Source organism: Xiphophorus maculatus, chromosome 7, assembly GCF_002775205.1.
Source record: "Xiphophorus maculatus strain JP 163 A chromosome 7, X_maculatus-5.0-male, whole genome shotgun sequence".
In the NCBI taxonomy this organism is placed as follows: domain Eukaryota; kingdom Metazoa; phylum Chordata; class Actinopteri; order Cyprinodontiformes; family Poeciliidae; genus Xiphophorus; species Xiphophorus maculatus.
This window is the reverse complement of record NC_036449.1, coordinates 22339849-22361913: the sequence shown is the minus strand read 5'-3', so window position 1 is coordinate 22361913 and position 22065 is coordinate 22339849. Positions and strand designations below refer to the sequence as shown.

The following is a 22065-nucleotide window of genomic DNA, read 5'->3' as shown; positions in this document are numbered from 1 at the left end:
ATGGAAAGTGAAACTGAAAATTACGTTTGTAAGAAGTACTGCAAACAATGTTTATGGGCGCTGCCATGTTGAAATTCTGACACGTGAAATAGTTGTGGGAAGGTGGTCTTCTTCTGTTTGTTTAATTTCAGTTAGGAAGCAACTTTTTGGTACATTGCTGCCATTTAGATGCTAAATACATGTTGGGTATATTTATAAATGACTAAAATAATTAAATAAAAAAATCATATATTCTCTACGTTAATTTAATCTTTTTAAGGTACCCGACCAAAAAAAAATAACATTTCGAACTAGAAACTTTGTCCAAGGGAAGATGGAGAGTTTAGAAAACCTCCTGAATAATTAAACATGGTGATGGCAACATAATGCTGTGGGGATAGTTGACTTTATTGGTGTCAGGGAAGGTGGACAAACTTTAGAAAGCTTGTTGGAAGTTACAAAAGACGAGGGATTTGGTGTTCACACACAATGTCCATTCAATTAGGTGTAGCTTTAGCTTTGTTGTTAAGAATTGTGGGTAAATATTTTAGCATTCAGATGTTCTAAGGTGGTTGACAATAACCCCAAAAGACTTGTGCGTCTTTTGCGAGGTGCTGAATATGAATCTTTTTGTTTGTTGTTGTTTTTTTTCCAGATTTTTGGTTATTTTGATCTAGTAGAACATCGAATCCTAATAAAATTTGATTTATTGGTGGTGGCTCTGTAAGCAAGATGTATTAAAGTTCAAAACTTATGAATGATTTTGTTTGACAGTGTCTTAATCTGTCTTATCTGTTCAGCAGAAGTTCAACAAACGAGAACCTGGATCCAAATGAGCAGAAGAGGCATCACCTCAGGACAGAGGAGGCTCCGTTCTTTATGTCAGCTGAAAATAATCAAAGGAGACAACAGATGAGTTTTGAGTAAAAATGTTCATAAAGAGGCCTTGACTGTGCTGGAGCTCTGAGAGCATGAAATGATGGAGAAACCAGAAGAAAGGTGAGCAAATCATGATGATCTGTTTCCACTAGAAACAGGTTCAAAACAAAATCACAATTTTTAAAATTCAGATGTTAGGCTTTAGTTTTAGTCTTATAGAGTTACTTTTAATTAGGTTTGTGTATTAATGTCAGTTCACAGCAAAAGCAAGCCTTTTGCTTCTATATTTGTGAATGGTAATGTGAAAAAGATTGTGTAATTAACAGGGTTCTTAAAACGTGTTAAACTCATCTATCTAAAATTAAGACCTTAAAATGACTGAAATCCATTAGAAAAAACCTAATTTATAAATTTCCCCTTTACAGGATTGTGTTTCATGTTTACTATGACTCAGACGTATTGCGACCGTTTGAGTTTTAAATTCATTTTCTCTTTCAAGTGTGTTAGCATGTCTGGGCGTGCAGATCCCATATAAGCCTTTTTAACTTTAGGGATGAATGAGATGGTATGCTAACTCTTTTATCTCTTCAATCTCACTTTCTGATAGCTTTCTCTTTCTTTTCGTCTGTTTTCTATTTAGTAATCATTTGCTCTAATTTGCACTTGTGCTCAGTTAAATGCCAGAGTTTGTTGTTTCTGTGCCGGCAGCCCTGCGGATGAGAGAGGCCTCCAGCCTCCAGACAGAGGCCTCCTCCATGTCTGGCCTTCAGGGGGAGGAACCCAGCAGCTCTGCCCAGAGACGGTGCTGCTGTCCAGGCCTGTGATGCACGTCTCCCTGGGAGAAAACCACGGCATTCTCCTGGCACAGGGTGCGTTTTTAATGTAAACTTTACTACTTAGGGACTCATCTTGGAGTGCTGCCAAGATCTTGTTTATGATTTCTAACAAGCCTTTTGGACACTTGAGAACGGTGAGACACTGGCCTGAATAAATAGAAACTTTCCATGATCTTTTTTGCTGATATAATGAAATTAAGTTATTTGTATTTAGGGTTGAAACGATTGTGACAAATCGATTATTACATTTTCAGAAAATGAAAAACAATTTATCTAAATTCAAATTGACTAAAGGACTAAAAGTTATTGCATTTTAAGCAATAAAATGTTTATTCTCTTATTTAACAAAGAAATTGAGAGATTTGCATCATTAATGTATTTCTAATATTGTATAAAAAGGCTTATGTGGTTAATAATTGTCAATGATTAATTAACTACATGTTGACGATTAATTGCGATTAATCATCAACATAATTGATTTCTAAAATAATTGTTAGTTGCTTTTAAAATTAATATTATTCAAAAATACGTCAATATAGTGTAAAGCTGATCGGGATTGATTATTTTTTGGATTGTTTTCAGATGACTGGAATAATTTTTAGTTGAAAATTATGCCAGTAATCGATTAATCACGATTAGTCACAATTAATCTCGATTAATTCGATTAATCATTTCAGCTGTAAAAGCAGGTCGTATGAATTGTACCTTGTGTTGAATCACTTGCTCTTCTGTTCTTCAGTGACTTGATTGGTGTTTTTTCCAGGGGGTCTGGTGTTCTCGTTCGGGGAGCTTTTCTGGAGGGGGATAAGCGTCCCGGTGTCGGCTCCGGTGCTGGAGGCCTCGCTGCTTGGGAGGATGGTGGTCCATGTGGCCGCTGGGGGCTTCCACTGCGGCGCGATAAGCGAGCAGGGCGGCGTTTACATGTGGGGGGAGAACACTGCAGGACAGTGTGGGCAGACGGACAGAGCCTCTGTCATAAATACTACAGGTTTGTTTATTTTATCATGTCAGATCGGTTTTTGGGAAAAATGTGTGCTTTAAAGGGGCAGCATAATGTAAAATCAATGGTTTTTATATTTATATAATGTTATTCTTTCATCCATGAGGAATCCCTCAATCTGCTGTGGCAACACTCTCCAAAACTCCCCTTTGGAGCCTCAGTCGAGCTTCCTCAGCTCCTCTAGACTAGCAGCAGCAGCAATTAGCAAACACCTGGTGAAACTGCAAAACCTCTCAGTCCAAAGCTCCTGAGAACAGTTGCAAACAGCATAATGGAAAGGCATTGCTGCGATGACATGCTGAAGGCGGAGTGCTTGAAAGAGCAGGAGCTTCTTAAAGAGACAGAGGCTTCAATTTACAAAGTAAAATGTCTTTTAAGTAATGTTTGATCTACGTAGACTTGTCAGAGTAGCTCCTCTTACTGGATGATAAATTGTTCCATAAACTATTGCAATAAAAGATAATGTTGTTTTGAGACAATTTTCAAGTAACATTTTGATAATAATTCAAGATTGCTCTCTCAAAGACTAAAAAGTTTAATTTTGTATCTAAAACTGCACAATATCCAAATAAAGTGCAACTACAAAAAACAATAAATAAAAAGCAAAAACAAACAAAATGATCCTTCAAAAAAATATGAATTATCAAAATGGAAATTATTTGGTTCATTTTAATTTATAACGCAATAAATAGCTTATTACGACAAGCTTAGATATAAGCAGCATTTTTAATAACAACTGGAGATAACATAGTTATTTACATGTGCTAAAAAGTGGTGCCATGCGTCTCGGAAATATTTAATTAAACGGCTTTTTGCCTCGCATAATTTATTCTGTTTGTATGCTGTGCAGTAGCTCCGTCTGCACTGATGAAGATTCACTCACCTCAGCATGCTGGATGCTTGGAGTGGATGATAAATTCGGCCAAAAATGATTTGCTCACTTAAACCACTCATAGACCCTGGATATGTCATTAAACTTTGAGTTCCAGGTGGTCGGGTCATCATTAAATATTGCTATAAAAACATGGAAAAAAATAACAAACTATAAAAATCCACACATTGTGTAAAGCTGCTCCTCAAAATATTCAAAACACTTTGATTTCATGACAGGAGTTGACGTTAAAAAGTTGAATTTAATTGTTATATTTCTGTTTATTGAGGTAATAATAAAGTGAATGCTTCCCTGTGACAGTTCCTGAGCCGTGTCCTGTCACCGTGGTGGACAGTGAGGTCGTTCCTCCCGCGGTTGTTCGGGTCGTGAGCCTCGCCTGTGGACGGGAGCACAGCCTGGCTCTGTCGGCCCAAAACGAGCTGTGGGCCTGGGGGAGCGGCTGCCAGCTCGGCCTGGTCACCAACACCTTCCCTGTGTGGAAACCTCAGAAGGTATCCTCAAGGCTGAATGTCAGTTCCTCTTATGTTTGATTTTATAAATCAGATTCTCATTGTTATCCGTTTGTGAAGGTTGAACATCTGGCAGGCAGACATGTGATTCAGGTCAGAAACATGTTTGTTGTTTTTGTGCGATATATATAAAATGCTTTTCTGTCTCTGAGGGTGTTTTTAGACCAGATAGTCCAGTAGAATCGATTCGATTGGGAACCAAAGCTGCAACATTTGTTATGTTTTCAGCTGGTACAGTTTGGTTTCACACTACACCTCCTAGCCTGTGGTGGCGCTGCAGCAAGAACCACTGAAGGAAGCAACATGAAAACCTCTGAGGAAGACACTGAGCACGTCTTACTTATTCACAAAATTTAAACAAAAATTAAGTGGCATTAGATTTAAGCGGTTGTAGGACTTCACTTTTTTCTTTGTTAAAATGCAATGAGTCATTTCTCCTGCTAGTGCTAGACAAACATGTTGGTTTTGGTTGAATTTACCCAGAATGCCTTGAGCTATAGTCCACTTGCTGTTTTTGAAGCAATTTCTGATTCACTTGCATATATACATTCGAACCATTAGGTTTTTAGGCAGACTAGAGTTTGTTTTTAGTCCATGTCAGAGTTTGATTGTGGATTCACTCCTCCCCAAAGCAACCAAACTTTCTAGGCAATCAAACCAGAGTTCTGTTAAGGCGGACCAAACCAGGCCCGACCTAAAAAAGGAAAATCTAGTTCACTTAAAAGCCTGGGACTCAGTTCGGTTGACATGCGGCTTGATCCGGAAATCCCTCTAAAAGCAGGAACAGAACTATAGCACAATGCATTCTGGGTAAATACAACCTAAACAAACCTGTGAGTCTAGTGGAAAAAATGGCTCCTGGTTTTAACCAAGCACAAAAGATAAATCCTACAACCTCTCAAATCTGACGCTGCTCCATATTTGTTTACATTATGTGAAGAAGCAAGTTGCACTCTGTGTCTTCTTCAGAGAATTCCTGTCATTTCCTTCAGTGGTTCTTGCTGCAGCGCCACCACAGGCGAGGAGGGGAACAGGTTTTTCAATTAGTTTGGATCATTTGACAATGCAGTGTGAAACCAAAACAGACCAGCTGAAGATGTAGCAAATGTTGCAACTTTGGTCCCCAATCAAACCAAGTCTACTGGACCACCAGGTGTAAAAATACCGTTAATGTTTTTGTTTCATCTCTTGTAGGTGGCATGTGGTGCCTACCACAGCCTGGCACTTGTCCGCAGTTTACCTGCTCAGGACTTTATCGCTCAGAGTACCCCGAAAATCAGGGAGCGGGGTCGATCACCTCAGTGCCCGTTGGCAGACAGGGAGGAACTGGTTACAACCGACGATGCGGTCTACTGCCCGCTCGGGGTGGAGCTCTCTGAAGTCACAAGAAGTGAGGTAGAGATGCCATTTTTATTTGCTGCAAGTTAAAGATAGCAGCAGTTCCTTTGCTTCGCAACAATAATGGGCAGTGAACTAATATAAGTATGAAACGTCTGAGATATTTTGGTTTTATTATGATTGTGATTTGATTAAAGGGGCAGTATTATCAACTAAAATCAACTTTTTTGTTTAGCTTTACATCATGTTGTGATGTCATGACCTCATCAAAAACAAACCTGCAGTGTTGCTTTGAGTCTTTCAAGCATGTTTGACAATTCCTTTAATCTCCATGGCAACCACTCAGAAGGCAGAATGCCTGGGTGGACCTAGCCCCGCCTTCAAGATGTAGCTCCTCCCCCACTCAGCTCCTTCAGACTAGACGGTAGCAATTGGCAAACACCTGGTGGAGCTGAGCACCAGCTGATCTCATTACAGGAGCTACTTCTGAGTGAAATGCTAGTACAGACATTAAAGGGTTAATAGAGGGGCCATGTTGTGATGACTTCCTGAAGGCAGAGTTTCAGAAAGAGCAGATGTTTTTTAAAGAGACAGAGGCGATAAATTACTAAGTCAAATATCTTTTTAAGTCATATTTTATATGTACAGCATTTTTATGTCAACTTAAGGTAACATAGTTAATTTATTGTGCTGTAAAATGGAACTATATGCCTTGAAATTACATAATACTGACCCTTTAAACTGCAGACAACTGTACAACCTGCAGTTGTATTCAACCATTCACCTTACTGAGTGTGTTGGTGTTAAAAAAAAAAAAAGAAATTCAGATTTTTCCAAAAATTAAAATCTTCAAAGAGACATATAGGTGAATGTTCTGGAGAGGCCTAGTCAAAGCCTGAACGTAGTGGATAATTTGTGTGAGGATGTGAAAAGTGCTTTCATAGTTCTTATCTTTTGTCTGTTTCTCCTCTTTGATGTGCATTCCAGACTTCTTCCCGGAGACGGGTTCCCAGGCCGCGGCTCCATCCGGCTGGAAAGTCATCTGGCAGCAGCCGCGGCTCCTCAGCCAGTTTATCTTCATTCTCTGATGACAGCAGATCTAATCCTAAACAGTACTGTGTCTTTAAATACTCTGCATGTCCTCCATCTTCCATCTTAAAGAAAAAAAAGAAGAAGTGGTTTCTGACTGTTGAGATATTTTTCCTTATGTCTCCATTTTGTGCTCTGAACCTTCAGGAAGAATTTCCCAGCATGCAGCAGGCTGGAGGCTGAGGAAAACAGAACGGAGTGCATGTTGCAGGCTGACGGCAGCCCTAAAGCTAATCCGGCGTCGGACTGGGCCGCCAACAAGGACTCCGCGTTTTCTGACGACCTGGAGCTCCTAAATTTACTTGATAAACTTTCTGTTCAGTCGGAGTCACAAAACGCCACGGCGACGGGCGACACTGACTCAGTGAGCAGCCAGACCGGATCAGGTTCGGTTTGGATTTCTTTTTCTTACTCTGCTTTGGATCTTGCTTTCTTTCCTGTAATGCTTCCTCTTCTCTCTTTTAACCTTTCATCCAGAGGACAGCTGCATTTCTTCAACTCCATCTTCAGATTTATTGACTTCAAGTTACAAAGACGATTCGATTTTCAAGATGCAGACAAACAAGTAAGATGAGCTTCAGCTTAACCAATTACTTTCTGTCATCAGTCTGAGAATATTTAATACTTCATCTGCACAAAACCAGGTTCTATGACCAAAGCGGATTAATAACTTTAGTTGTTGCAGAGCATTTTATTGTTTCCCAGCTTTGTTTATTAACCCAATTAATAACATTTAATCAAGACTGGTCAGTCTGTGTGATTCCCTAAAGAGAAAAATATCTGACCTTTGACCTTCCGTTCTGCAGCGGCGTGGCGTCTGCACCGCTCTCGTCTTCGCCGGTGTGTCTGGAAGAAGTTCGTCTTTGTGTGGAGAGGGAGAGGCAGGCGCCGCTCAGCTGCAGCCTCACAAATGCACACCAGAAGGGGAACGCGGCGGCGGCGGCGGCGGCGGCGGCGAGCGGCAGACGCTCACTTCCTGGAACCCCCACCCACGGTACGATCGGACGGGTGTGAACGGACGGACTGTTTACTTTGAAATTCGCTTATTTTCTTTTGTGAATAATTTAGATGAAGGTATTAATACCTAAAGCCTTCAACGTTGAGCCAGGAAGCCGGTGCTTCAATTAACAACTAAAACTTTCTATATTTTTGTTTGAGAAATGTAAAAGTAAAGTAGAAAATGTTAATTAGTTGGGTAATTAAGCTCTATTTGGATTTGGTAGAACTTTGATCTTTGATGGGACATAATTATGATTTCTATCTAGTTCTGCTCTCCCATTTCCGTATTTCACAGTGTGTCAACAAACTGGTTTTATTCATTCTCTCTCGAGAAATTTTACCCCAGTAGGAGATTTTCAACCTGATCAGCTTACAGTTGAGAACAAATGTTTCCACTCCTTACAATTTTAGGTTAAAGAGAACAACATACAGCTTCACATTTGACCAAATGAATTCAGTTCCAGTTTTAGTGTCTTCAGTTCATAAATCAGCTGGCAAACGGGGAGGATCATTTGGTTTTAAAAAAATAAGCAGGTCTGGCAGATCAACTTCCCGTTTTCTGGGTTTTCAGAAGTTTCAGGATCATAAAAATGAAAGTCAGCCAACAGCCTCACTTGTTGATCGGTTCAATAATTTATCAGTTTGTGTTTCTGTGAACTTCCTGTCAGCTGATGAGACGTCTGAAGATTTACAACTTAACCACAAATAACACAAACTCTTCAAAGCCTTCTGGTTAATGTGTTTTGTGAATGAGTGTAGGGCTGAAACCATTAATTGACTAATTAATTACTGACATACTCTAGTATAGAAATTGATTAATCACTAACTAGAGTATGCAGACTCAAAAAATTTAATTTGCTGAACAACACAGAGGAGATATTAACCCACAACTATACAAAAAACACAGTTTTTACATTTTACATTTGAAATGATAAAAAACCCAAATATGTTCTACCCAAAACTCTTCAAGTGGCAGTTTTAGCTTCATCTGATTTAAATTGCTAAAAAAACATCTATTAAGCATTTTTTTCTAACCAATTATTAATCAGTTAATACTCAACAATCTAGTCCGTATTGATTTAAGTTGCAGATGCATCCTTTGCTACAAATGATCAACCGTTCACTAAAGGATTGCCATGTTTTCCATTTTAGGAAATAAATGGTAATTTTCTTATTTAATACAAGAATTAACTTATTAGTTTATTCATATCTTTTAAAGTATTTCTAATTTTGTATGAAAAAAGCTTAACTGGTTAAATGGAAAAACTCAGAAAGTACCTTTTGTTTCTCTGACAAATTGTCTGAATAATTGGTAGATTAATATTAGAAAGAATCGTTAGTTGCAGCATTAAATGATGGTTTATTGTTCAGGAAAGATTTTTTTCACAGAAGATTTGCACGTTTTGCTATTTTTATCATTATAACTGAAAACCCAGTCATGAACCATTTCTTCTTCTACTAGATTCCCCCAGAATTTTACTGAAATTGTTCTGGTAAATCAAGAAGGAACCATGAAGGGGTTCTGGAGCAAAAGCCGGCCCACAGCATTATAGATCCTAAACACATTTGGTTTTATCTCTGTTTTGAGCTCATGTCTGTGTTTTTTTAATTTATTTTTTTCATGCAGGGTCGCCACGGAGACGCCACCAGGGTGCCTCTGGGTCGCTGTGTGCTGGTGCAGGATCAGACGATTCGGGAGACGGGCTGCCGTCCCTGGAGACAGAAGTCTGGAGTTGGGGACGCGGGTCTGAAGGACAACTGGGACACGGAGACCAGCTGGCCAGGTTTGTTTTATGGACTTTAAAGGTGACCTATTCCTATTACGCTTCCTTAAACAGGTTTATGAGTTTTACAGAACAGGTTCAGTACATTTCTTGTACAAAAACTAAGATTTCAGTCTGCTCTGTTCTGCCTGTTTTGAGCTCCTGTCAGAATCAACTGACCAAATTTGCTTGAGTTCCATTTAGGTTGCTAGGTAACGGGCTGGGCTTAGCTGGGGTTGCTAGGTAACGTCACAGTGCCCATGGATTGTGATTGAACAAAATGAAGATTTTTGAAAAGGCTAATTTTCCAGACACCAAAAAACATGAACTTCTTCCCAACTGGGTGGATTTTTTTAAGGATCTAGGCTTTTTCTTTTTTCTTTTTTTGAAACAGTTGTTGCCATTTATTGTATTGTATTTATTAAAAAAATGTAAGTCATAATAAAAATTTTGATTTATTGTTGTAACAATAAATTTCAGTAAATCAGTTAAAACTGTTAATCAAATCATATTCAAAAATGTCTCTCTGTGCAGTTTACTGACAGCATTTATGAATGCTGTGCCTAGAGAAGTGATTAATAGTTTTTAATCATCATTTTTATCGTTATCACAATAATACTTAAAAATATCATGATAAAATTTTAAATATACATCCCTGAACTCGAGTTGAGACCCAGAGGGAATTACAAAAATGTGCAAAAAGTGAATTTTGCATCATAGATCCCCTTTAACACACTTGTTGCTTATAGTTACATAAATATCCAAGTTTTTCTCTCACGGCTGCTATGGTTGTGTGCGCTCTGTGTTTTTAGGCTGCAGCCTTTGTGCATCAAGTCTCTCACAGGGCAGGAAGTGATCAAAGTTGCTGCGGGGTCCCACCATTCGCTGGCGCTCACTGCACAGTGTCAGGTAACAACCAGATTTAAACAACAGTCTGCAGCCAAACTCGTTCTGCGTCACCGTCTTTCATCCAAAGTGTAATTTGAGCTTAAAATGATTAGTTTTTTTGGGTTTGTTAAATTAATTTGAGCTGTTTGAAAAATACATTTATGCCCTGAGAAATAGATTTGTAGAAAGAAATAATTCTTGTGTGTTGCAGGTCTATTCATGGGGAAGCAACCTGTGTGGACAGCTCGGTCGTGTCGACGGCCCCGCCACTGTACCTCAGTTAACAAAGGTTTGGTCATCTGGTTCCTCTCTATACACTCATCTCAATTGATTCTTTTCTATAAAGTCATTTCAGTGTTATGCTTTAATTATTTAGTTAGTTAGTTAGTTGTTTTTCTGCTCTAGTTTAATGTAGCTGATCCATAGAGGCTCAAATACACACATATCCAGTAATATAAAGAGAAGTTGACCTCTGCAGAGAAACCACATGTTGTAGGCGTCCAGCATAATTCAGACTGTATATTTGATCACTTTGTTTCGTCAGACTTTACTAGATTGTTGGTTTCCTGGCAAGGACTCATCAGATTTCTTCATTTTTATCTTTTCTTGAACTTGCTCAGAGACATTTAACCAAATATAATTGGAGTGTTTAATTGTTAGCAAACTGTGAGTGTAATTTTGATTTTGTGTGGATTAGAGAAAAGTGTTTTGTCATTTGATCATATTCTCCTTAAACTAAAGAACGGTCCAAATAAATCCTTAAGAATCCAGAATTAAAGCTGCAGCATGTTGTTGTGAAGGATCAGCCTAGTTGTAATGGGCACTGATAATGGCGGATAAACAGTTTTCCTGTAACGGTAAGCTGTTTCTCCACTATTGGAATGTTGACCAGCCAGTACACGTGTGTGATTGGCAGCACTAATCATCCTCATGTACTCTGCTGTAACTGCTGTAAAAAGTTTTACTAATATTTTTAAAATGGAGACAAATAGCGTGGCTGGTATTACCTAAGCAGCTGTATCTGTGTGTATTCCTTGGAGGATGTAAATGATTACGCTTTAAACTCTGAGATTTGGGCATGGTGTGCTCTGCTATCAGAAAAACATTGAAATATTGAGTTTCTGCCCGGTGACTGTTTGGTGACTGGTTGCTTCTGGTCGGGATCGCTGCATTTCTGCAGAAATTAATAGCAGCTAAGGAAGGAGGTAGAGGAGATCGATGTATTCATAGATTATCTGTTTCATAACAAGCTGTCATGACATGGTGACAGTTTTAACAAATATGAAAAACAAACATAATACTGTAGCTTTAATTGATTGAGTTTTTTCTATGGCTATAATTTGTTTTATGCTGTTAATGAGAGTGAAAATGTGCATCTTGAACAAAGGAAAACACAATTTTTTTTGATTTTCTTAAATCCACATTCGGTTTCTTGGTTGGTTCCTGCAGCTGTCAGACGGCCTCCGTGTTTGGGATCTGTCGGCCGGTCAGAGCCACTCCCTCCTCCTGGCGGACGGCGACTGCGTCCAGCCGGTCCTGTTGTACTGCGGCCAGCAGAGCGAGTCGCCGTCGGCGCAGAGCGAGAAGCTGCAGAGCCGAAGCTCTTGTCAGAGCTCTCCCCTCAAAGCGAAGAGTTGCACGGCCAGACCTACGCTGCTGCCTTTCTGCATCGAGGTTCGTGGATTCAACGCACAACTCCAGGCTATTATGGGTGGAGCGTTTTTCCAACCGGGCCACTGAATGTATGGAGGAGGAATGAACTTAGAAGTCAGAAATGTCTGAGAAAACGGCAGAAACATTTCTAATTAAATGTGTTAAATACAGAACTCATATATTCAGTGTTTGTGTTTCAAGTCTAGTCTTTTAATTTATCGGGCCATGCGTAAAAAAAACATCTGGGTCTAATTTTTTAAAATCTACAGTAAACAATCTGTTTTGGCTTAATGTTTGTTCACTGAATACTCATAGTGACAACAATTGAATATCAAAAAGTATTTCCTTCTTTCTGTTATGTCTGCATTAGGACTGCAACTAACAATTATTTTAGTTATTGATTAGTTTGACGATGAATTTATTAATCAGAATTTTAAAAATGGTACGATCTGCAGATTTGTGATTTAAACTCTTAAGTCTTTTTATACTAAATTAGAAATACATAAAAAAATGCAAATAAATTATTATTTTATTGCCTAAAATGCAATACTTTCTGCTGGGCTAACGTTAAGGCAGTGTGAGGCTGATCTGTTTTTAGTAATTGGCAGAATTTGAACCAGTTGAAGCTAAAACTTTGTTACTTGAAGAATCTTTGCTTAGACGTATTTATAGACAAAGATTTTTTTCTAACTTAAATACGAAATGTAAATATTTCTGTACAGTTTTGACTGAATTACAGCTCTGAGTGTGTTGTTGTTTTAGCAAATTGCCCTTTTTGAGTCTTTGCTTCAGTTAATGATTAATCAATTACAAATTTTTTTTTTTGCTATTGTTTGTTCTCTTATCCAGGTATTTATTTTGTAGATCAATAAATTTGTTAGTCTGTAATTAATTTTTTTTATAACATTACTAAATTAGTTGACAATCATTTCAATAATCGATTAATCACAGTTGATACAATTAATCGTTTAATCTCTAGTCTGCATATTCCTCCATCCGTCTGTGTGCAGATGAGTTACATCAGCAGCGTGAGCGGCGGCGGCCGGCTGTGCGCGGCGTTGATGGATCACAACGTGATGGGTTTCATCGCGGCCATCCACGATCTGGCCTCCAGAGAGAGGCGGTTCTCCTGCTGGATGAACGACGTCCGCAGGGTCATCATCGCTCCGCTGCGTAAAAAGGGTGAGATTCTCTTTGCTGCTTCAATCAGAGATCAAACTTAAATCCAGGAACAGCAGAGGATCTCATGTGATTTCTTTCCCACAGAGACGGCGTGTCAGACTTTAGGGGATCCATGCACGCACCTCTTCTTTGCACTTTGTGATAGTTTTATTCAGCTGAGCAAGCTGATTGGCCGGCACGCCACGGCGCTTAGCTACTTCCTGCAAAACGCCCAGAGCCGTGATGTAACTTCCTTTGCCCTTCTGAAACACTCTGAACATTTCCTGGAGACGTATAAAAAGTAAGGGTTTTATTACAATGAATAAATGCTGACTTTGCTGCTAGTTTTATTTTTTTAATTAGTGTTTATGCAGTTGCTGATCACACAGAAAGAAAATAAGTTGTAAAGGGGATATATTATGCAAAATTCACATTTTGCAGGTTTTTATCATTTGGTCGTTACTGCTTTTAAAAACAACCAAAACTCAAAACACCACCCAGTTTTTTTGGCAATAATTTTGTAGTTTTTTGGAATCTGGAAAATGAGACAATTCAAAAACCTCCCAAATGTTGAGTCAGATTCGACAAACGCTATGCCGTTACCTAGCAACCCCGGCCTAGCCCAGCTCAGTTACCTAGCAACCTAAGTGGAACTCCAGCACATTTGGTCAGCTGGTTTTACCGCTATATGCACTGTGCAATAGCTGTACAATGGCTGCTGGAAAAGACAAGAGCTTTATTGTTGACTTACTATACAGAAACCACTTGCTGCATTCCTGTTGGTTGTACAGGAGGCTCCACTTCTGTTTTTCAAAGCTGTACTATTATATATTTGCTCATCTGTTTGCTGTCATTTTCACGTCTGAGTGTAAACTTTGATTTTGGGGGCGTGGCTTATTTGGATTTAAAGTGACAAGCGCCCCTAAACCAGGAGCTCAAAAGAGCCAAAACTGACCAAATTAAAATTTATTATCTAAGAATGGTTTTGTGCAAAAAAATATGATGAACATGTTTTGTTTAGCCCACAGAACTGACCCAACCAATAGGTCACAGTAAGATTTTACACATCTTTAGCCAAGGTTCCAGTAATTACAGTTAAAATAAATACCTTTAATTTGTAAAAATGGATAAAAAATTTGTCCCTGACTCTGCTCTGCTCCCTCCATCTGTTTTGCTAATCAACATGAAATCTGTCTCTGTGCTTGCCTTTAGGTATTGTTCTGCAGTCGGCGACTTTCAAGTAATGGGTGGATTCCAGTCACTTCATAAACTCTCACTGTAGGCTTTTTTTTTTTTTACTTTAACTGTTCTCATGGGAGGAGTCCAACTTCCCCTGCTTCCCTTGCTGAAAATACTCTGAATCTTCTCTTTGTTTAACCAGAATTTGCTAAAAAATGTTTGACTAATGTCTGTCTACTAATGTGCTGATGCTGTAAAAACATGAAGTTGTTGTGTTTCTCCCTGCAGGGACTGGTTGTGCGGCCAGCAGGCTGTTCTCTCCCAGCTGTGTGGATCAGACCAGTCTGTCAGCAAGGAGGTTGATCTGGTTTCAATGTTCTACCAGCCTCTGCAGCAGCTCCACCATTACAGCAGAGTCCTGCTCAAAATGGCTACATGCTATGACGTGGTGAGCACAAAGCTAATTTCACTTAGTTTTACTACTTATTTTTATTATTGTTTCAGTTTTATGTTTCAGCTTTCCCCCATAATTCAGTAACTACAGATTTATTTACTGGAAGGTGTGTTGAAAGCCTGTTTCTCTCCCCAGCTCACTGAGGAGTATCAGTCCCTGCATCAGGGCTGCAGTCACTACGAAGTTCTCTCTTTGTCTCTCCTGAGGAAGAAGAAGGAGGCTGAAACCACACAGCTGTTCTGGAAAACTCATTCTGGCAAAACTACTGTGAGAACAACGCCTTATCAGTGACCTCCTTTTTCCTTGTCTGCTTTTGTTGGGAGTAGATATAACTCTTTGGAAACTTGTTCTGCTAAAGAGATTTTTCCAAAACACTCAATATTTTTTGTGCGTAAACATCTACTTTACTATTTTCTGTAAGCATGACTGTTTATCTGCAGGTTAATTCACATGTGAATTAACTTTGTCACTTTTTTTGCATCATATAAAAAACAAGTTGCGTTTCTCATATCAGTTTAAATTGAACCTATTATGCAAATCTCACATTTTGCACATTTTTATACTTCCATTTTGGTTTCAACTGCTTCCAGAAACAAACATCCAGCAACATGTTGTTTTGGTGTTTGGAAAATGAGCCGTTCCAAAAACCTCTCAAATGTTAAGCCACATTCCACAGGAACTCTGCCGTTACCTAGCAACCCCAGCCAAGCCCAGCCTTGTTACCTAGCAACAGGAGTTCCAAGCGGAACTCTAGGAGTCAGCTGGTTTTACAGAATCTCTTTATTGCCATTGCCCGTAAATAAGTTCACAGGCTAGAAAATCACTTTGATTTTATGGTATAAACATAATTTATTTAAATAAATAATAAAATATGAAAATATTATTATGCAGCTGGAAAAAATTAACCCAATGCACTGAACCCCATTGAAAACCTCATGGTATTGATTTCTGAACTTTTCCTGAGTTAAAATATTGGTATTGTTGTTTTCTTTGCATTATTTGTGGTCTGAAATCACTGCATCTTTTTCATTATTTTGACCATTTCTCTTTTTCTGCAAATAAATACAAAGTTTTTGCTTGGAATTTCAGAGACATGTCAGTAGTTCATAGAATAAAAGAACAATGCTCAGTTTATTCAAACATTTACCTATAAATAGTAAAATCTGAGAAACCGATCATTTAAAGTGGTCTCTTAATTTTTCCCACAGCTGTATATTTTACAGCTTTACAATGGCTGCTGGAAAAGACAAGTGTTTTGTTGTTGACTTACTAGAAACCACTTGTTGCATTCTTGTTGGTTGCCTTATTTCTGCTTTTCAAAGACACATGGTGTGTGTCCCGTTACATCTGATTGAAAACGAGATGTACAGCATTTCAGAAAAAGAACTTCACACATCTGTGGTAGTTTGATGGTCTAGGTCTGCCTTTACGCTTTAACCAATAGGTGAATGTTTGTTTTTCAGGAGAGTCTGCGTCTGCCACAGCGCCGTGTCGTTTGTGAGAGCAGCAACAGATCTCTGACTCCTCAATACGCCGGCCGCTTCTCCAATCACTGGTTTATCCTGTTCAACGACATCCTGGTGCACACACAGGTACCCAAATTAAAGGCCTTTAAGTTGCTTCTTGATGTGAAATAAGAGTGCATTTAAGGTTTAGAAACAGGGCTGTGTGTTTGTGGCTGACATTTCCAATGGTCCTCATTGTCTTTAGATTGTCTTCATTGTGTTTTTCATTCACTCAGGGATCTCTTCCCCCTCAGAGCTTTGTAAGTATGATAAAGTAGCATCTTAGCTTGATGTCCCACCCACCAGTTTTTGCTGCATCCAGTTTCCACTCTGAAGGTTCAGAAACGGGGCAATCAATAAATGTGAGCACTGGACGTCGTAAAGTTTGCTAAAAGGTTTTCCACTCGTCCAGACACCTATGTTTGAAGATTCCAGGTTTATTTTTAAAAGTCAATAGATATTGGTGAAAATGTACATTTAAATACATAATATTATATTATTTAAGTGGCTAATCTCCATCTCTAGTCCCATAAATATTTTCATGTAATCATTGACATTTTCAACTTTCCAAGAGCCATTTTGATTTGATGGAGTTGTGTAAATAACCACTTTTGAAAAAAATCACCTTGTTTTATAATTGTGGAGTTTTATTTTTATCAGTCTATACCAATGTGAGTTGAATTATGTTACAATATCACTACTCAATCTTGTTGTTTCTGGGCTTAAATCATGGTGACGTCCAGTGTTCACGTTTGTTTTCTGCATGTTTATTTAGTGGTGATAAACCGGGGTCTTTGTGCTCTTCTGGGTTTAATGTTTGCAGCGTTAGTGGATCCACTCTGAGAGCTGCTCTGCTAGCGTTCAGAGGCAAACTGAACTAATATGACCAACTCCAAACAACAAGGCGTTGCTGTAACTTTGCACCGGTCTTCAGCTGCCGGTCTTCAGCTGCTGCCTCCTTGTCCTGCGTTTCCCTCACTGGTTGCTTTCCTGTATTATAGAGACTAACTTTGTCTTCCACTGTCTGGTTTGCTGTGGTGTGTTGATGGAGAAAAATGCTACATTTAAGAACGTTAACCTTTCCGCCAAAGCTTAATCACCCTGAAGCTTTCATTTACTGGCTTTGGTTAAAAGGTTGCTTCTTTTCAAGTGCTAGTCATTGATAACCTGTAAATTTAATCAACTTTAGCTGTACAGAAAGTTCAAACTTTGTCTTTCATTCAGCTAAGAAGACAATACCACCTTCTGCAAATAAGCTCCAGAATACAGTGATAAAATATCTTAAATATCATTAAATAAATACATATTGAAATCATTTATTATGATTAAAAGTCCTCAAAAACATGTTACTTTATTCAACTTCCGGCTCTGTGCAAATTCAATGCTCAAAACGTGTCTTTTATTCACCCTCTACTATGGAGGCTTTTCAGATATTTAAACAATAAAAATCACTCAATCATAAGTATTCATTCATATGTCTTAAAGAAGAGAAATACTAGGCACAACCACTGCAGTCTGATAGTTTTACACTAAATTAAAATCCCTCCAAAATCAGAGGAAATGTTAAATTTGATCAGAAGTTTGATTCTTTCAAACGTAAAACCAGGAGGGAAAGCAGGAATGTTGTAAAACAACACAGAGTTTCAAAATGGAGGATTTACTGTTTTTGACCAGAAAGTAGAAATCTTATTTAGAGTACATCACGTTAAAATGAAGAGGAAACATGAACTGATAACGCTGAATCATGCTGAAAAAGTTTATTACATGAAAAATAATTGTTGTCCAAAGAGAGAACTCAACCCTTAAAGGCTCAGGATAATAAATGTGCCGCCTGTTTACGTTTCTGGTGATAAATTTAAAGGAAGTGAAGCTGAAAGGGAAAGTTGTTCTCCCACAGATTAGCTTCGTTCCTGGGAAACATTCCTGAAATGAAAAAAACACATTTTACATCTTCAGTTTGTTGTGCTTCGTTTTGATTTCACTTCTATTGTTGGTTTTAAATGTGTATTTTCGTCATAAAGAGTCTAATTTACAGTTTTGAAATAGTTTTTTGTATTTAATAATCAAGTTTAAATGCAGTCTTATCGCTACAGATCCTCTCATTACTACTTTTCCTGCAGTTGCAGTTTGCTGATTTATTTTCTAGAACTGTTTCGTATTTTGTTTAGTGAAACTGAAATTAAGGTTTCTGGGGGTTTTTTTTGTTTTTTGGGGGGTTTTTTTTACCCTCCAGGGGTCTTTTGTGGGCTCTAGTGTCCCTTATACGACAGTAGGCTGACAGGAAACGGGGAAGACATGCGGCAAATATCGTCGGGTCCGGGAGTCGAACCCGCGACGGCCTCGTCGAGGACCCAAGGCCTCCAAATACGGGTCGCGCTAACCGCTACGCCACCACGGCACGCCCAGGTTTCTGGGTTTTTTATTGAAAGTTCCCCAATTAGTCTGTTTTTAGAAAAAGCCCTTTCGACGATAACCGACACGTATTTGTCTGTCGTTTTTTGTCTGTCAGGTGATTTTGTAATTTCAGAGTGAGTAATGTTGCTTAATTTGAGAATTTCAGAAAAGTTGTAATTTCTGTTGCTGTGCGTTTCCCTGCAGTTCTCCTCATTTCGAATCTATCCTCTGACCTGCTTGTGGGTGAAAACGATTACCGAAGACGGCAGCGGACTGTGAGTTTCTCAAGAAGTTCTGACCAGAAATGTTTAGAAAGTAGATAAATTACGATGCTGACATTAGTGCTCATTAGTCATTGGGGAAGTTTAGATGAATTTACGGCCAATTATGTGACTATTTCTGTTCAATAATGAAACTAAAACCTTTCAAAAAGCTACAAAAGAATAAAGAGATTCTTGGTAGAAGCGTTTTTTCATCGGAGGAAGATGAATTAGTTCCTAAAAAGTGAACATCCTTCCTGTAATTGCTTTGTTATTTCTATTATAACCACAATCTGCTGTCCTGTAGATGAACTTCTGCACTGTGCAGCGTTTAACACTCATTGGTGGATACCATGTCTCAGCTGCAACATGAGGCCAAATTAACAAAACTATTTTTGATGAACTTCACAAAAAGAAAGATTTGCTGCCGACGTAGTCACACAGCAACAAGCATTTGTATAAGTGGAGATTGGCCACATTTTAAAGTAGTTACGCCTGCATTTAGGGGGAAAGCCTTCTCATATTTATATGTTTTGTTGTAAATTTACAGCCAAAGAAAATGACACGTTGTGAAAGACCAGCACACAAATGATGGGATATTAAAACTATTTGCTGCAGTTTAGACTTTACAGAAACTAATTTAGAGGAGAGTCAGTGGTGAGGTAGTTTACCATGATACAAACTAAAGGCCACTTTTTCATTTAACAGGTGAAAAATTTAATGCATTCACTGTAAATGAAGCACAAATTACATCAGTACGTATTTGTAACAATGTATTTGCTTTAATCATTTCAGTTTGTGTATAAAAAGCTAAAGGTGTTGTAATCACCAGTATACATTATTTCAGTATACTGTACTAAATGTTGTGATCAATTTACTTTTACACTTCAAGTATCTTGCTGATGCTCATTAAGTATTAAATGAAAGTCAGGAAGTTGTGATGTTGCGATCGCAGCTATTAATACAAATTCACTCATTACTCTCAGATTTTTCACCAGCCATTGCAACATTTCTGTATTTCCTTTTTTCTGCTGCATGTCGACTGAATTTTGACCAATCCACTTCGCCCTGTCCTAATCTGACTTCCTGTTTCACATCGTCTCTCAAAAGCAAAACCTGCAAGATCAGACATGTAAAACTGTAACATTTGACAAAAGTCGAAATACTTTGTAGGTTTCTTCCAAACAAACCGTATAAGTTGAGTAATGCTGCTACATGCAGTTAATGTCGGCTAAATAATGATTAATTAATGCTAATATATCACAACAAGCTGGTTAACAAGAATACTAATGTTGTTGTTACCTATTTTATATCCTTTACTAGTTAGTGAATACAGGAATGAACCCAGTCCTTTTTAATGTAAATGTAGAAGTTGTGCTCACTGCTGCTTTCCACTTATTTAAAATAAATATTCACTGTCACAGTAGAAAGAGGAAAGAGTCAGGGAGGAGGCAGCAGCAGAACGATGGTGCAGGGTCGTCTCAGGTAAGGAGGGTTTAGAGTTATGAGCAGAAATATCAGCTTTTTAGTAAGAACACATCATGGCAACAATAAGCCTTAAACATTTTTAAAAAGGTCACAAAATGCAAGCATTGACATATCCTTCAGGGAAATTAATATTTTATTGTACTTTTCTCAGTTATACGATCAAAATAATATGTCCAGAGGAGAGTCTCGTCCTGGTGGCCTCAACGCCACAAGAAAAGGTAAATGTTTGGTTCATCGTATTATTATCATTCTGTAATTTAGTTTTTTTTTTTAAACCAACCCTTATGGTGGTTCTTTATTTTGACCCTTCCGTCTCTCTGTAGAACAAGTGGCTGCGGTCCCTGAACCAGGCGGTGGATCTGGTGCTGGGAGGTGCAGCTCAGGGGTCATCGCCAGGGGTCACGGCTGCAGTGTGCCGTACGGCGTCGTACAAGTTCGTCTCAGATGAGCGATTCAAAGACGCTCAGTACAGCGGCGGCTGGATGGCAGGACGAGTCCACGGCAGGTCAGACCGCCACCAGCTGCTGCAAATCCTTAAAAACGCTTGGAGTTGATTAGTAAAATTAACATTCTAATAGTAAAAGATCTATAATAGTTATTCTCAGAGTTTCTCTTTTAATAAAGAGACATAATTGCTTTGCTGCATCTGTTCATGTGGTGGTATGCATTCTTTTAAAAATGTCTTTAAAGGCTGAAAATATAATATTTTAATATCACCAACAAGGCTGAAATGATTAACTGGACTAATCGGGATTATTTGTGATTAATCAATTCTTGAAATGATCATCAATTAAGTAGTTGTTAAATGGCATATAGACTCAATAAAAGACAAATTGCTGAAAGAATGTGTCACTCAGAGCAGTAATTAAACTAAAACTGTACAAAAAAATACATTTGTACTTAAGTTTTCTAAAACATTGTCTACAGATATGATTTTACAAACTAAATCTGAAAGCCATGAATAGGAATTATCAATACTAGGTTATGTGGCGACAAGATTTGTTTAGTTTTCTTTGAGTTTAAAGTAACAGAGGTTTGATTGTCCGGGATTAAAAGATGACTGCGACTAACTGGGAGCCATTTTAGGTGTAGATAGTGACCTTTGCCGCATCGTCAGTGTAAAAAAGAAAATTTTAAGCTGCACAAATTCTAAATAAGAGCAATGAAAAGAAGTGGTCCTAAGCCCGGCCCCTGGGGGACACCATGAGCTAACTGCAGGTGAAACCATGCTATGTTCTGTGAGATTATCAAAACAGATGAATCTCTGCTTCAACAAACTGTGACTTTGGTCGTCAAAGGCTTGTGATAAGTCGATGAAAATAAAACTTTATTTTATATATCGTTTTGAGACTTTGTGTGCTGCCAAATAACATGTTTTATTGTCTACATGAGTTGATGACGCTTTAAAGTGCTGAAAAGCTGAAAGTGTAATTTGCACATTTTCTTTTTCAGAGGAACCATGAAGTGGCCGGACGGCCGAGTGTACAAGGGAAACTTCAAGGGTGGACTGGAGGATGGGTCTGTATGAATCTAGACCAGTCTTTCTCAAGCTGTGGTCTGCGGGCCACCGGTGGTCTGCGGGCGCCCCCTAGTGGTCCGTGAGGCACCGCATGTAAAGAATCGTTTATTTGCCGTGACGTTAGCTCAAAGTGCGATGACTGAAGTTAGCTTACCGAAGGATTGTGTTTAAAAATAATAATGGATAAATGGTTAAAGAAGGGGTCACTAAAAACAAAACCTGAAGATAAATGGACAGTTTCTCAGTGGAGTTGCAGAACTTTTGTTTTTTAACATGACGA

General features: G+C 38.5%; 1 protein-coding gene across 4 annotated transcripts in view; it reads left to right on the top strand.

The window, feature by feature from the left end:
• The window catches only part of LOC102219839 (alsin-like), a 77003-nt gene that overhangs the window by 44072 nt on the left and 10866 nt on the right, over positions 1-22065 (top strand). For 2 of the 4 annotated variants that reach the window (XM_023337249.1, XM_023337248.1), the window contains 25 exons: positions 783-978; positions 1567-1727; positions 2458-2682; positions 3887-4077; positions 4156-4188; positions 5290-5490; positions 6421-6545; positions 6670-6908; positions 7000-7087; positions 7329-7516; positions 9149-9305; positions 10097-10193; positions 10384-10461; positions 11622-11846; positions 12836-13007; positions 13092-13287; positions 14199-14264; positions 14454-14613; positions 14755-14886; positions 16083-16211; positions 16361-16384; positions 18723-18793; positions 20418-20484; positions 20590-20771; positions 21719-21784. In XM_023337249.1, coding sequence (XP_023193017.1) covers positions 956-978; positions 1567-1727; positions 2458-2682; positions 3887-4077; positions 4156-4188; positions 5290-5490; positions 6421-6545; positions 6670-6908; positions 7000-7087; positions 7329-7516; positions 9149-9305; positions 10097-10193; positions 10384-10461; positions 11622-11846; positions 12836-13007; positions 13092-13287; positions 14199-14264; positions 14454-14613; positions 14755-14886; positions 16083-16211; positions 16361-16384; positions 18723-18793; positions 20418-20484; positions 20590-20771; positions 21719-21784 — 3296 coding nt within the window. In that variant the 5' untranslated portion in view covers positions 783-955. Of the gene's footprint in view, positions 1-779; positions 979-1566; positions 1728-2457; positions 2683-3886; positions 4078-4155; positions 4189-5289; positions 5491-6420; positions 6546-6669; positions 6909-6999; positions 7088-7328; positions 7517-9148; positions 9306-10096; positions 10194-10383; positions 10462-11621; positions 11847-12835; positions 13008-13091; positions 13288-14198; positions 14265-14453; positions 14614-14754; positions 14887-16082; positions 16212-16360; positions 16385-18722; positions 18794-20417; positions 20485-20589; positions 20772-21718; positions 21785-22065 lie in introns of all 4 variants that reach the window. The other 2 variants (XM_023337247.1, XM_023337250.1) reach the window with 2 other exon arrangements.